This window comes from Dufourea novaeangliae, unplaced genomic scaffold (assembly GCF_001272555.1).
Source record: "Dufourea novaeangliae isolate 0120121106 unplaced genomic scaffold, ASM127255v1 scaffold11, whole genome shotgun sequence".
NCBI lineage: Eukaryota > Metazoa > Arthropoda > Insecta > Hymenoptera > Halictidae > Dufourea > Dufourea novaeangliae.
The window spans coordinates 49213-65647 of NW_015373895.1; the positions used below are offsets into that span (position 1 = coordinate 49213).

Sequence of the window (16435 nt, forward strand, 5' to 3'; positions counted from 1 at the left end):
AGAATTTCTTCAACTCATTCATGACATTTTCATTAAAATATATTGCAAATTGTAAAAGTTAAAATTTTCATTCGTGCGTCATTCCTTATCTCATCTACGTCTGTTTACATTGTATGCCGATGGGTCGGTCGCTGGCCTTGGACGTGTTCGGCGAGAATCGAAATCTCGCCACGAGCCGTAGGCCGTAGCTATTCCATCGTTCTCCTCACGGGTAGAATTGCATGCGGGACGTGAGGCAACAGCGTAAGAAAAACGATACTGTCCGGCAACACTGTCTTCGCGTAGGAAATACACAAATCCAGCTTGATGGTAACGGGGAACAAAATTTATTTGTGGGTACTGCCGCTAGATGTCGCATTATCAAGCCGTCCGAAATATCGATTTTGTCTTTTCGCTGGCGTCCGGTTGTTTACATCGGCGCTTCGATCGATTCGGAGTTGGCCCCAAAGGAGTCTCCCCCCTTAAGTGGCTATTTCTAGATAGTATCATTTTCTAACGATTGAAAACCCAGTAATTTCATGAAAGAAGTTACTGTTCTCAATGAGCGAACGTTTTGTAAATGAATCATTCTAGAATTGTCAACAACTATTTAGACTACATACACAACAAATTTGAGCATAGATAGAATTTCAAAAATATAAGTGCTAACAAGTTTTTTTAAACAATTACTAATATTCGATTTTTGGTAAGTTATTCAATATTGGCACTTAAAAACTTAACTGCTCTAAATTTTTTATGAAAATTAATTAGGTTATAAGCAATAATTTGCACAATTCTTGGTAATGCATAAAAATATATATTTGTGAATCACTCGTGATTTGATCACGTTCGTTCCCAATCACGGTGATTTTTCACAGTGATTCGTGATTTCTCGTGATCGTTTCTGATTGGTGGAGAAAGCTAACAGTTCTTTACACGCGACACATAATCTGTATATTTTATATTAACATCAAAACAAAAATTCGAGTTATATCGTATAAAGTGAAGGAATAATTAGAAACTATGAAGAATAATGAATAAATTAATGATTATAAATTATAATCTACATGTTACCTAGCAAATCATTCTTTTAGAATTTCTTGTTTTTTCTACTGATTTTTACAAACACAAATAGTAATGTAATTCATCGTAAAATCATATTGAATACGTTTTTCTGTTTGAAGATCAAGGACTTACGATCGCAGTGAGTAAATTCACTCAAGATAAAAAAATCGCAATCACAGTCGTAAATGAAGTTAAATCACGACCGTGATCAACCGTGATCGCGATTCGGTGATCACTGTGATAAATCACCGTTAGTGATTTTGCACGCCATCTCTAATAGCGATCAATAGTTCGATAGTTCAAGCGAATTACTTCAAGCGACTCAATTCAGTCGACTGAAAGTAGTCGCTTCAAGCGACTAAATTTAGTCGACTGAAAGTAGTCGTTGGTTATTATCGACTTAGCCGATAGTTTTTAGTCGATGGTGCCCATCACTACGACAAAATGAACTTTCAGGCAAATTTATATCTAACGAAAATGCATGTGACAAATCTTTATGGATGACAACTGATTAGTTGAGATTCTTAACCAATCAGTTGTCATCGATAAAGATTTGTCACATGCATTCTCGTTACATATAAATTTGCCTGAAAGTTCATTCTGTCGTCATCGAAACCGAATGAATTGATTCAATCCACCAATCCGAAGCACCCACGATTTTAGCAGCTATGTTTGTTGTAACGTCTGCTAGGATGGCAGCGATAAAATTAATTTGGTGTTTGTTCATAAATTTAACAGTATATGTGATTCTAACTGTAGCAGGGTACGTAAAAAAGTAACATACTTTTCTATAATGTATTTATTATATAGATTCGTAATGTTTATTTTGTTAAAACTTTATAACCTCTAGTTCCGTGCTTTAATTTTTGTCAGATTAATAAAATGATAAAATAAATATAAATAATTCTTGGGAAAAAACAAGTATTTTTAAATATTTTGATCACATACATTCTGTGATTCTTCTTGGATTATTTACTGAACATTTTATCATAATCATTTGTATTGTTGTTACAAACATTAGATTATATGAAATGATATTAATCTTTAATGTTTCGTATTTGAATTGATTTTGATTTGTATACAATCATGATAGTACACAGCATATATGTTTTTGTAGGAGAGACTTTTATGCCATCTTAGGAGTACCACAAACAGCAAGTCAACATTCCATAAAAAAAGCTTTCAGAAAGTTGGCAAAAGAACTGCACCCTGATAAAAATAAAGAAGATCCAAATGCCTCGCAAAAGTTCCAAGATATAGGTGCTGCTTATGAGGTTCTTTCCGATAATGAAAAGAGAGAAATGTATGACAGATGTGGAGAAGAATGTTTAAAAAGAGATGGTATGATGAATAATGCTGATCCTTTTGCAAGTTTTTTTGGAGATTTTAGTTTTCATTTTGGTGGGGAATCTCAGCATCAACATGAAACACCAAAAGGTTCTAACATTGTAATGAATTTAATGGTTACGTTAGAAGAATTATATAGTGGAAATTTTATAGAGGTAAGATTTAATGTGTAATGAAAAAAGATTTACAGATATTAAATAATATACAATTAATTTTAGCTCACAAGAAATAAGCCAGTTACGAAGGCAGCTAAAGGAACTAGAAAATGTAATTGTAGACAAGAATTTGTCACTCGTAATTTAGGAAATGGAAGATTTCAAATGATGCAACAGCCAGTGTGTTCAGAGTGTCCAAACGTTAAATTTGTTACTGAAGAGCGGGTATTGGAGGTTGAAGTAGAAGCTGGTATGGTAGATGAGCAGGAAGTTAGATTTACAGCAGAAGGTGAACCACATATAGATGGAGAACCTGGGGATTTAATTTTGAAAATACGAACTCAGCCACACCCAGTTTTTGAGAGAATTGGTGATGATCTCTATACAAATGTTACTATATCTATGCAGGATGCCTTGATAGGCTTTAAAATGGATATAGAACATTTAGATGGCCATAAAGTGACTATTCAGAGGGATAAAGTCACCAAACCAGGGGCTCGTATTAGGAAGAAAGGAGAAGGAATGCCTAATTATGACAATAATAATCTCTATGGTACTTTGTATATAACATTTGATGTTGCATTCCCTGAAACAGAATTTACAAGTACACAAAAGGAAGGTAAGTTCATTTGATGAACATTTTTCTAAATTGTTACGATATATTGTTACTTTGTTTCTATTTCAGAAATACAAAATTTATTTCAACAAGACTCTGTCAATCGAATTTATAATGGAATACAGGGAAATTAGGAATTTTAAGTGCAATGTATAGACAAAGTGACACTATAAAATGTGCATATACATAACTGAAGTGCATATGTTGACTTTGCGTGTTTCTATACCAAGTGGTGTTTCTGCTTCCTTGAAATGTCATGGTACCAACAGGCTTGGTAATCCATTGTTCGGTCAGTTAAACTGGATACATGTAATGTAACATAATAACCATTGAGTACACCTACTTCCTCTTATCATAACAAAGTGGTGATATTGTTATTACCAATTACTTATATGACTGCCAGTAATGTCTGGAGTACTTTATTTAATATAAGTTATTATTAGCTGATGTACCAGATTTAGCGCGGGCAGTTTTATGTTGTATATCAAATTCTAGTTCATACATAAAGATAGGTTATAATATATCATGAATAAATATCAGCATAAGATTTTAAATTATGGGGTATAAACTGTCACAACAGTTAATTATATTGTACAGTAAATTTGTTTTTCTAATTATATCATACGTGTATCCACACTTAACCACAATCCAAAGCCAATTACATACGTGGAAGTGGTGGGTTCTGGTTTTTACTTTTTCTTTCATTTTATAATTTTTCATTTTTACCGTTTTTCAATAGAATACTTCTCTATAGACGATATTAGCTGATCATGTGAAAACAATGTTCATGTAAATTAACGCCACGGACCTCCAGGGTTTGGCTTTGTGCCTTGTTAATTGTCATTACAAAGCATACCCTGATATGAAACTAACAACTGGCTTCTATTCTAGTTTTAGGTATTATTTTACTTATATCCGAAATTTCATGGAGATTGGGCCAGTACTGTGGAACATAGCAGTACAGTGAATTTCGATAAATGTTCAGAGTTGAGATAGAAGAGTAGAAGAATATGATTTCTGCACTTCATTAATTTCAGACTGAGTCCGGGTCGAAGAAAAGGATAGCGGGTGAAATACAAAAAAGTATTGAGAGTCGAGGCAGCCAAACAAATTTGAAAGGACTTTTTTTTGTCTGCCTTTATTTTCACCATTGGCTCAAGCAGCGGAAGTGTATGTACGTGTTACATTGTCGCTCGACTGTTCCAAGGGAGAATCGCCCTTTACTTGGCATGACACGTAGATTTTTGAACATTTGTCGAACAGTCACAGTATTTTGACCTTACGATTGTCCTCGCTGGTAAATCGAGAAAATAGCCTAAAACCATCTTCAAAAATTGTATTATGCGATAAAAAAAACCCGCATCGAAATTGATCTAGTAGTTTTTTAGTTATAAGCGAACAGACAGACAGACAGACAGGGACTTATTACATATAAGGATAAGGATAAGAATAAGAATAAGAATAAGAATAAGAATAAGAATAAGGATAAGGACAAGGATAAGGATAAGGATAAGGATAAGAAAAGAATTTTATGTTTACTATGCGTGAGTGATGCATGAGTGTCTTATGATGTTTTGCGTGTAGACAGTGGAAGGGATTCAATGATCATGTTTTTTTAATATTGGATTCAGTATCCAAATACAGGTAATTTAGTAAATATTGTATTACAACTTTTCTATCAACACTACTGGCAATAAAATGTACAACACAATCTGTTGTCCATAAAAAATAAGTACTATGCATTTATATAACTTGCAGTTAAGGTTTTCATTAAAAAATGTTTACATTAAATTATACATTTTTGTTTATTTTGCAGAAGTTTTTTTTGATACTTCTATATATGTTTTGTTTGCAAGACTTAAGGTACAATTCCTTCATTCAGTACAACACATTTGTAACATTTAGTTGTCCTTTTATACCTACTTTTCTAATGCACTCGTTCAACTGAAACCTTAAATAAACTATAATTTTTATATTGTTGCTGTATCTACTTTATTTACATCTGTGGATTTCATACATAGCGTAATTAAATCATTATTTCTTTTTCGATCGTACTAAAAAAGTAATACAACCAATAATTTGAATTGTATATACTCATACGACCGAATCATTTGAATTGGAGTTGATTATTATTTGTCCATTGTTATTTGGAGTTGATAGAAATATCATTAAATACTTATTGTAATGTTGAGGAGTGTACACTGCGTCGCTGACAAGAAGTCAGTGGAAGGTGCATGTTTCATTTCACGCGCATTTTCGGCACCAGCAAACTACAGTAGATCCTCGATGAGTGTTCGAAGGCTCCTCGGCACTGGCAAAGAGAAGTCCCCAGGTGTAACGCTGACGTTTTAATAAGATTTTGTAAGTGTATACTATATGGCGTTTTGTCTTCATATTAAAGTATGTTTCAAGTAATACTCAGAATTTTTTGAATTTTTTGTATCGCATATACATATACATACAGTAGACATTCGTTTATTGCAGTCTTCGGGGATGTAGAGGGCCAGAATTCCAGGAATACTACAATAAGGAAAGTCCAATGACCCGCGCGCTCTCCCCTCCATTCGGCCATTCAGTTGTGCGACGCACCACGTATAGGGTGGGCTGGATATATGCATTTTACGATCATCTTCATTATCTTCGTTATTTTTGGAGGTATTAGAAAAGTTTATTCACAAAAGTTGTTTAGTATGGAAAGGGCTATTAATTTGCAGTAACAATTTTTTCGTTGGTTGAGGATATCCTGAATTTTCAAGATTAATTATGTTTCCTTTTTAATGATACTGTGAAATATTGTGGAATAAAAATTTTTTTTTACGTAAGTGGATTCTTTTAAACATTCTGCGTAATAAAATATTAAGGTAATATGTGAAAAAAATTAATAATTCGTGAGATATTTTATATACAAATGTAATGGCTCGTTATTAATGGCTGGTGGGCTGTGTACCGTACTATTATTTAATGCTTTATACTATTTATTAATTTTGTTAAATACATATATCTATACAAACTACACGACATACGGAATTTTTTACGTATAATAGGTATATTCTTTTCATCTCTCATAGCATACATGTATGTAACACGATTGTATACCCGAATTGCACCGAAAATAAACGAAGTTACCCGATCTACCACTATCCACCCCCTTACCGCGAATCTTACTCCACCGCTCGGTTAATGCTCCGTCTATACAGGGCGTCCCAAAAATGTCCTCCGACCCGGAAATGGGGCACTCGGGGGGTGAATAGGAACATCTTTTTCCTTAGCAACAATGTAAACTGTGGCTTCGTTACCGAGATATTAACGAAAAACCGCGACCAATCAGAGCGCAAGTTTGCCAGCCGTGTTCCCGCGCTAGCGGTGGCTACGCGCTACGCTTGTACTACGAAGCTCCGAACAAGTAGGTCACCATGCATCGCAGGAAACCGCGTATAATAATAGCAAATAAACAAGACGTAACAAATAAAATCATACTTTCTATCATCTGTCGTTTGTTATTTAAAGAGATTAATGAATGAAACGTAAATGTAGGCAAATTATGTGTAACGTAAAAAGACGAATGCACATTTACATTTTTGTAAATTCCTTTTTATGAATTTGTAAATTTCCTTTTCAAATAACGTGTGAACGAAAAGGTAATGTAACAGAGAATAAACGAGTAGTGATCGTAATTTGGTATTGGTATAAAAATTCGTAGTTTAATAACTGTCAACAATGTTACTGATAATGAATAAGTTTCTTCAAAAAGCCCGAAGAAAAAGTTAGGTACAGAAACTTGTAGAATTATCGCCGGAAATAAGCCATAGCTTGCGTTAAATTAAGAAAATAATAATCAGCAATGAAATGATTAGAACTCACCCTTTCGTATATGTCTATGCACTGGGCACACTTTTACTCGATCAAAACAAGATCAAAGCCATGCGCTTGCGCGATCATAACCAATTGCCAATATGGCTCAGAGTACACGTGACCGTGTTTCCCGTTCCTCGGAAGCTACTATGTCTATGATCTACCTTGATCTACCTCAATGTCATTCGGCTTACGCTCCCTCCCTTTATTCCTATGTCCATGATCTACCTCAATGTCAACTATGCTACAAGAGTTGCGTGCAACCTGTAACCACAACTTGACATCAAGTGTTGCCTACAAAACCGTAGTCAAATGCAGTTATACTTTATTGCTGGCAACTTGCCCGGAACTTGCACACAACTGGTTATCAGGGCACGGAGGCTTTTTAAAAATAAGAATCAGCAGAATAACAGCATTTTGAAATATGATACTCGGTTTTTATTAAAAATTTAGCTATTTTGGTTTCATAAAATTACTTTTTGCAAGATAAAATCTTATCTGTGGTTCCAATCGTAGCCAGTTATGTTATCAATACACCTAACTTTTTTTATACGATTTTGAAGTAACACGATCGAAGAGAAGACGGTTTTTTTCTTGCACCGTGTTAAAACAAATCAACCGTTTGAAAAGGAAGGCGGTTCTTTTCTAGGACCGTGCTGTTTCAAAATCATGTAAAAAAAAGAGTTAGGTGTATGTACGCGAAAGCGCTGTTAAGATATGCAATCGCTCGACGTAAAAACCTTGTACCGAGAAAAACGTGTTTATAGTGTTTACTTACCTCAGCACCGTACGGGAGGCACTATTTTGGACCTCTATATCTCTGCTAATAATTCGAATTTAAAAAAAAATCGCTTTGTAGAAATGTTTGTCATGTCCAAAACTACGAGATAAAGTAAGTAAAACATACCTAAAATATCTTCTCTTATAAAGAAAAAATTATTTTATCATTATCAATACCCAGATAGCACATGATGCCTTGATGACGTCCAGTTTATGGCTATTTTAGGTCTAAGGTGTCTTTAAGCCGTCTTCATGGCGTTATTAGGTGTCATGTGCTATCTGGGTATAAAATATTTTTAGTAGGGAGATTAATTCAACATTATCAGTAAACAAAATCACATTTTGTATATTCTCATCAAATTAAATTCAAAAATTTAAAAAAAATAAAAGGACTTGCAACGCAGTTATTCTATAGTTTGGAATTATACACATGTTTGCGAAAGTTATTAGTGATTTCGTTAAATAATTACATTTTTAAACGTTGCAAATAAAAAGAATCGATACAAGCGTTGCTTTGTTATCACAGCAAGAGCATTAAACTGTAAACCCGAACTAACGAGTTAACTCAACATTAGAATACACTTATATGTAGTGGGTGAGACGAGTTAACTTATTTCTGCAGGTTTGCCACCACACATACAAGAGGTACTTTGGATGACTGATCTCCCCGGTTCACAGATTAAATACATACATACGTTGATATACCGAACGAAGAAGTTTTATGATTCTCTGTACTTATTAACTAATAAATAATTAATTTGTCTTAAAATTTAGGCAACGTTTAGGCTTCTGTTGGACCCAGTCCAAAGTTTCTTCACAGTTCACTTAACAAATTCAACGTCATAGTTAATAAATTCTATAACGTAAATAAATAATTACTGAACACATATCTACATGCATACGTGGATACATACGTAATTAACCTCAGAAAGGCCGAACATCTGTTATTTCGTGTGTATGAAATATTTCAAAAAAATTATTTATTGTCACTTATGTCTTAAAAATTAGTATTGAATCAATTGTTCGTTTAGCGAAGATACTAAAAGAAAGTAGCTGAGCTTCCGCAATAGTGTTGGCTACGCTTTGCCAACGCTACCGCGGGAACTCGGCCGGCAGACTCGCGCTCTGATTGGTCGGGGTTTTTCGTTAATATCTCTTTAATAAAGCCTCGGATAACATTTTCGTTAAGGAAAATGTTATTTCAAATTATCCCAGGAATCCCTCATTTCCGGGAGTTGAAGCTATTTTGAGACACCCTTGTATGTTCATCGATCATGAAGACGTGATTTAAGCATGTATTTTTCGTCTGTTTTCGCTTGACTCCACCAAAATATGCCCGTACGAGCAACTAGTTGGATGTGGCTGTTATAGCAACTGTTCCCAGCTAGCACACAGACGGCATAAGATGCCTTAATGATGGCTTAAAGGCGTCTCAGACCTAAAATAGCTGTAAAATGTTCATCTTCAAGGCTTCATATGCCATGTGGGTTTACTTCAGTGAACTATCAGGATTTGGGAAGTTAAAAAAGGCTTCTGAAAGTGGCTTCAAAATAGACCTTAGCCTCGCCGTCCGAGGCCCAGATAGCACATGACGCCTTAAAGACGTCCACTTTACGGCTACTTTAGATCTAAGGCGCTTTTAAGCCGTCTTCAAGGTGTCATTGGGCGTTATGTGCTATCTGGAGGGTTAAACATCTAGTTGATTAACAGATTTTACCGTTGCTTCGATGTTAATGTTCAATTTGTTAAGTATGAAATACTGTGAACCACTCTATATTCTTAAAGTAAGAATCTTATCACAGTGTGACTCTTCTTATACATCGTTCACCACGGCAATTTTATCCGAAGATATTAGAGCCGTACGCAAAGCAACTACAGAAGGCGACGAAACATGTAGGTTCTACAGGCAGTAACAATACAGTCTCATATTGAATTCATCAACGCAAGCGCTCTGTTTGCCGTATGCGTTTAATCTGCTGACAGAACCAACCAATTTACTAGTATTATTCCCACCTCTGTCTCGTACCGTTCCCTGGAATATAGCGTCACCAGGTTCCGTTTGTATCGTGATCGTATAGTCAACAAGATCAGACCGATCATTTTTGTCTTTCCATGCTTCTGCGGCTCTAACCTCTTTCAGCTTGAGAACCGCACATTGCGTGAACTTCTTCAACATCTCGTTAAGTTCTTTCACCAAAAAAACGGCTCTGTCTTCAAGACTTTTGTCGTTTGGCGGTACGTTGGTGTAATTATGGCACATGCACCAATGACTAGCTATGCCTGCCATGCTGCAGGTTCGGTAGTCAGGAATCGGTAGGAACCAGCTAATCCCGCGTGGCACACTTTTTGCCGCCGACAGCAGTTTGAAGCGATCTTTCAGGGTTGGTTCCGCGAGGTTGTTCGAGTTTAGCAGGTCCAGCAAAGTTTCGTGCAGGTCAAAAGCTGTTGTCAAGCTACGTGAATTTCTCCGAAGATTCGCCCAGGCTATTTGATACTTATCCTTCCACCAGCTTGGCAACACGATGAACACGAACGGAAGACTGTCTTCCATTCTACCTTGATAGGTCTCACGAAAGCTACCCCATCTCATTCCATGGTCGCTCATTACGATCAGTGCTGTGTTGTTGAGTAACTGTTCGTTAGACAAATACGTTACCAAGTCGTGATAAGAGTTATCGCCTAATTGTGGGTAGTTGAAGAAGTCATGGGTTAAACTGGCTTGCCAGGTCATCGCGAAGTACGGTTCTTTAGCGAATTCCGTAGCAGTTTTCCGACTATAGCCTAGCAAATTGTCGAACGTTTTCCTGGTCCCCACGCAAAGATTCGCGTTTAATTTATGCGTGTTCCCAATGTCTTTTTCCGAAGCGATGCAGAATGGCCTCAAATAATAATCGGTTGGTTGGACCCGGAAACCCGGTTTTAGATAGTTGAACGTTGTCATACCACAGGCGTCCTCGCCGAAAACAGTGCGATAGCCGGCTTTGCTGAAGTTTTTCCAAATGAATGGACACTCGTCAAATGATTTATCTTTGGTTTGCCAGCATACATCGTGCAACTCCTCCTCTGACAAACCGCTCAAGACAGGCACCAAGTTTGGGTACGTGTTGTCAGCTACCTTTGTGTAGCCTAACATTTCTACAGCGCCAAGCTTTTGGAGAGCCTCGACAGTTTTTGGCATCATTCGATGGAAATTTATTCTTGACACGGAGTCAATGCCAATTATCAGCAAGCTGAGGTGTTCGGACCTCGGATCGTTAATTCTTGATCTCTCATACTTCTCTTCAATCGAACGGAAACGGGGCAAGAATGCGTGGTAGTCCTTGTATATTACCTCCTTGTTGCGGGAACATTCGATTCTTACGAACTCGGTCTTGATGGTCACTGAATTCTCGAAGGCGAAACACTCGTTGCCATATCTGCAAAGAAAAAGTATTCGATGCTTCACATAAATGAAGTGAAGTGTGTGTGTGTGTGTTTATTGGTTGGTGATCGTTGATGTGCATATAGTTTATTAATTGCTATCGCAGATTGAAGTTTAACTGGAGGATTGAAAAATCTGATAAGGGATACCTTCATAACAGTGTTGCGTTGAAATTTTTCAAGCAATTATTGCTTCGAAAATGGTAGGTATTGTTACAGGTAAAAATGATGAGTCTTACTGACGTAACAACATTATCCTCGTCTTTCATTCGCCAGAAAGGTCGCCAACAGCAGTCGACATCCTCCGATTTGTTGTAAAAATGATGTATCGCCTTTGGATTTATGAACACCGCTGTGTTGTTCGAATCGACTAGCGGCAGATGATTTCCATGTTCGCAAGCAATTGGTTCCTCCTTGTGAATGAAACGCTGGATTTTTGGATCGTATGGATCCATCGCTGGAATTCGACAGCCCTTGTTGCGTACTACGAAGCCGGAGTTGGCTACAGGCGTGAAGAAAGCCTTGAATTCTACGTAGTTATCTAAAAAAAAAAAACAAGAATGAAGAGCACAGGTGAATAATATAAGTAGAACATGAAATTTGAATTTATGTTTATTTTCATTGTATTGTACATTTGTTTTTTGTAATTATAATAAAATATTGCCTGATGTACCGAGGACTAACGTCTTATGACACCACGGTTGTTGCAGTTGCATCGATGCATCTGTTCGGCGTAATTGCACTTTTTTTTTAATGCAGTTACACTCTTTGTTTTAATAAACTTATTCTTTATTTATTTTACATATAAAAGTATGTACAAAGTTGTTAATAAAACTTGTAAGGTTTTCACTCCTTGTAGACTTTCACAGCTCACGTTTGTTACGACACAAATGTACGTATTACTAATATACAGTAAATCCTCGATGAGTGTTTGAAGGCTAATGGTTATATTACTGTATTAAATCTCATTAACCCCTTCGCTACGGAGAACGAGATATCTCGCTACCACAATATCGTTTGTTCAATGTTACAGACGAAATATTTCGCGCTTCAATGTTGTTTATGCTACGCTACAGAAATATTATGGAATAAAATACTTTTATTATATCAATCGATTCTTCCAAACATTCTGCGTAATAAAGTATTAAGGTATTATGTGAAAAAGGTAATAATTCGTGACATATTTTAGTAGCAAATGTCTAGCTTGGTTAGCATCTTTTATCAAATTATCACCAATATTTATTGCACATAAGAAGGATGCGAGATATCTCGTCTGCAGCATCGCATGAGCGACATTAAAGCGCGAGATATTTTGTCTGTAGCATGAAATAAACGACATTGTGGTAGCGAGATATCTCGTCTGTAATAGCGAAAGTGTTAAAAAATCAGCGATACACCTGGAGACCTCTCTTTGTGAGTGCCGAGGAGACCTCGAACACTCATCGAGGATTTTCTGTATAATAACGCGTCTATCGAGCACCGTTTACGTCAGCTGCGGATTACCGTTGGACCAATTTAAAGTGATACCTCGATAAATGATTGTTTGTAAGATGAAGCTTTCAAGTGTTCACTGATTATAACAAAATATGGTACCTTGAGAAGTGACGTTGACAACAGCTCCAAACCGTACGATCCGAAATTGATGCGTGGTGTAGGTGTTTATGATAGCCAGGGATGTCAGTAGGAAGATCAGAACGCCTATTATCCATCTTCGTGGTCGCAAACGACTCTTAAAAATCTTACTGTTGAACTCGAAATTGAGAATGCCATGTTCATTGTCTAGCACCCTCTTGTCGCCGCGGAACTGTACCTATACACGAAGAAAACAGTTTTGGTATATCTATTGCTTAACAAAATTGCATCAAACATATAGTTTATTTCATAATTCTATATTAAAAATAATGTACTATTTTTTATTATATATATTGTTACGTTGTATTTTTACGAAAGATTACTATGGTATCAAATGATTTCAGTTATGGCATTTTGATATCATTGTGATCTTAATATTTTCCTTTACGCTATGTTTATTTCTTTTTTTAATTATTTATTCATTTATTTATTTATTTATTTATTTATTTATTTATTTATTTATTTATTTATTTATTTATTTATTTATTTATTTATTTATTTATTTATTTAACTTGTGTGCCCCCGCCTTCAACGAAACTCCATACCTCGAGAGTCTACTGTAAGCGAGGAGAGGTGGGTGTGCATCAGAGAGCATGCGAACTTTACGAGACTCTCCACCGTGCCGTCGTTCCTTCTATCCGTGGCTGGAGTTCTCCCCCCTCAGGTATATACCTGACCTATGTTACCGGCTGACGAGGGGCTCTTCGCGACGGAGGGACAGGAAAAATTGTGTCTTTAAAACGGAAAATTTGATGAACGTGCTTCAATTGGTGACAGGACTGAATATCTCGGTGATGATCGATAAAACGATTTAAATAAGAAATATGCTGGCGTCACACGGTGTTTTCAGTGGCGGCGAGGGTGGATGGCCTGCCGAGTTGGGCAGAGTTTTATTCGAAGAATACATAATGAAAGGCAACGGGGGCATCATCGTGGACTTTAAACAGTTTATTTATTTATTTAGTAATTTAACGAGTATAAACTCAGTGTACATATATAACAATTAATGAAAATAAGATTAGAAACAGTTACATCAATATATTATACAGTATGGAATTAGTCGCAATAGGAAATTTTTAATGAAATATTAACTAAGATTAAACAGTCCTTAGTGCTCTGTGTAGGAATGCCTTAAAGTATTCAATAGAGCCACTGAAAAAGTCAATCAGATCCGTGAAATTATTGGCTGGTTTCAGGATTCGATAAATTGGATCACTTGAACCATATTTAGTTTTTACTATAGCATAATAAAATGTATGATTCTTTCTAACACACCTTGAAGGAGCAGAAAAGTAAACGAGCTGCAACAATTGAGAACATCAGATGTAACCATTTATAAGCTTGAATAAGAAAGAAAGATCGTTGACAACTCTGCGATCAGCCAAAAAAGTTATATTTTGTCTGTTTAATAAAGGTTCATAATCGTAATCATTACGCCGCATAGGGTTGTCCAGTCTAAAGGAAATGTACCTGATAAATTTATGTTGCACTCTCTCTACCATTAACTCATATTTTGAGGCTCGACTAATTGAAAATACAGTAATTTAATGCATCATGATGGCTCTCTATAACCCCGAAGGCTGCAATAAACGAGCGCCTACCGTAATACCTAACCTCTATGCAACAACAATATTTCGTTTGCTCCTCGTTAATAAGTTATTATTGAGATATATGACTATTGATTATTATAAAACGGATCAGGAGCAATTTTTTGGTGTCATAATATTTGTGTAAAAAGGCCATTTACTACCTATTTTGTAAACAACAAATTGTTGGTTTTTCTTTTGCGAATATATCATTAACTATAAACGGTGCTGTGGGAGCAATTTCAGATTCGGAAGAAGCAAATTGTGAGCAATTTTTTGAGATATAAATCGTTAAGATACATTAACATTCGGCGCCAACTATTTTCCGGTGAAAATTCAGTAAAAGTTTCCGACCTCTGACCAGAGCAGTTCCTGGTGAGGGTATAGACATACATATACATATAGACGGAGCATAAGCTACCACTTTGGGAGAGGGGATCGTAGGATTGGAGGGGAAAAGGCAGCGGTCATTAGAGGTACGTGGGCTAGCTTCGGATGCATTCGGCTCGATTCGGCTCGTTATTAATGGCTATTTATTAATTTTGTTAAATACATATATCTATACAAACAACATGACATATGGAATTTTTAACGTATAATAGGTATATTCTTTTCGTCTCTCGTAGCATACATGTGTGTAACGTGATTGTATACCCGAATAGCACCGAAAATAAACGAAGTTACCTGATCTACCACTATCCACCCCCTTACCGCGAATCTTACTTCCCCGCTCAGTTAATGCTCCGTCTATATGTATATGTCTGTTAGAAATATTTTATATATAACACTTGACTCCGATCTCTTTCGAGGTTCTGGGGTAAGTGCCGTGTCCCTTGACACAGCCTCTTGCCAGAGAGTCCCCCCGACTCTCCCCACTCTGTGGCCAGATCCTTTATTTAAAACCTTTTATCTCACACGCCTCGATAGCAACCGGCAACCGGCAACCGACAATCCAGCGTCGGTCCCTTTGCCATCACGGAACACCCAGACTCCGAGGCCGCGAGGAATCAACAATGTATCGCCACTCGTGCCGCCACGGAATCTAAACACCGATGATATGTTTAAGATTCCGGCTATTGACGATACAATCTCTTCTCAAGAAGCCGACACCACGTGCCTCTCCTTTCATAAAAGAATTAACGCTACCATGTCTATGGGTGGGGGTGCGAAACGTGCCTCCGCACCTGGGCGGTCGCAGACCGTTTATTATATGTAAAATGTTGACTAATAAAAATAATAAGCTTAATAAAAAAAATAAAAACAATAGTCAAAACTGTTTTGACGTTTATTAAGGGGGGCGACTCTTTCGGGGCCAACTCCGAATCGATCGAAGCGCACATGTAAACAAACGGGCGCTAGTGAAAATACATGATCGATAATTGGGATGGCTTGATGATTTGACATCTAACGGCATTACCTACAAATATATTTTTGTTGTCAATGATACCGAGGATTGAAGCTGCTGCAGTTGCTAATTTTGTTCTATCCAACCTAAAGAATTTCAATAAACCTCTTCGTTTGGACATACAGTTCGTAGAAATCTTTATATGATGGAAAAATTGAAACAGATGAGACCCAAATCGCCAAATCTTAAGTTTTGAAATTTTTGTACGATTTCGTCAATAATTTTCGTAAATAACCAACCAAAATTCTTTGGCGTTTGTCAAAGATGTGTGTCAAATTTCTTTGCAATTCGTGCCGTAGGAATGAAGTTGGAAATCGTTTATGGTTGTTCGATCGGTAACGTTTCCGTCGCTTGCATCGCATATACATACACGGTTCCCGTTGATTGTGTGTGTGCACGGACACAGCGCACGGACCACGGTATCTCCCCCCTTAAGGGGGGAGACTCCTTTGGGGACAACTCCGAATCGATCGAAGCGCCGATGTAAACAACCGGACGCCAGCGAAAACACAAAATCGATATTTCGGACGGCTTGATAATGCGACATCTAGCGGCAATACCCACAAATAAATTTTGTTCCCCGTTACCATCAAGCTGG

The 16435-nt window shown here is 36.7% G+C and overlaps 2 protein-coding genes across 2 annotated transcripts in view; one reads left to right on the top strand and one right to left on the bottom strand.

Moving 5' to 3' along the window:
- The first annotated feature begins 1661 nt into the window (after nucleotides 1–1661).
- Nucleotides 1662–3296, top strand: LOC107190739 (dnaJ homolog subfamily B member 11). Its single transcript, XM_015579609.1, has 4 exons — nucleotides 1662–1807; nucleotides 2162–2546; nucleotides 2610–3165; nucleotides 3232–3296. Exons 1-4 carry the CDS (start codon nucleotides 1713–1715, stop codon nucleotides 3294–3296), a joined length of 1101 nt encoding a protein of 366 aa, XP_015435095.1. The 5' UTR covers nucleotides 1662–1712.
- Nucleotides 3297–9694: 6398 nt separating this feature from the next.
- The window catches only part of LOC107189817, a 10137-nt gene continuing 3396 nt past the window's right edge, over nucleotides 9695–16435 (bottom strand). The window contains exons 3-5 of the mRNA XM_015578489.1: nucleotides 12808–13024; nucleotides 11458–11755; nucleotides 9695–11210 (exon numbers count right to left, since the gene is read on the bottom strand). Of these exons, the coding sequence (XP_015433975.1) occupies nucleotides 9695–11210; nucleotides 11458–11755; nucleotides 12808–13024 (2031 nt within the window). The remainder of the gene's footprint in view (nucleotides 11211–11457; nucleotides 11756–12807; nucleotides 13025–16435) is intronic.

Bases quoted from the DNA above. Each gene is read 5' to 3' on its own strand.
- LOC107190739 (XM_015579609.1), top strand. From the start codon at position 1,713: ATGTTTGTTGTAACGTCTGCTAGGATGGCAGCGATAAAATTAATTTGG. The intron at 1,808-2,161 runs GTACGTAAAAAA...ATGTTTTTGTAG, and splicing joins GTGATTCTAACTGTAGCAGG to GAGAGACTTTTATGCCATCT. The intron at 3,166-3,231 runs GTAAGTTCATTT...TTTCTATTTCAG, and splicing joins TACAAGTACACAAAAGGAAG to AAATACAAAATTTATTTCAA.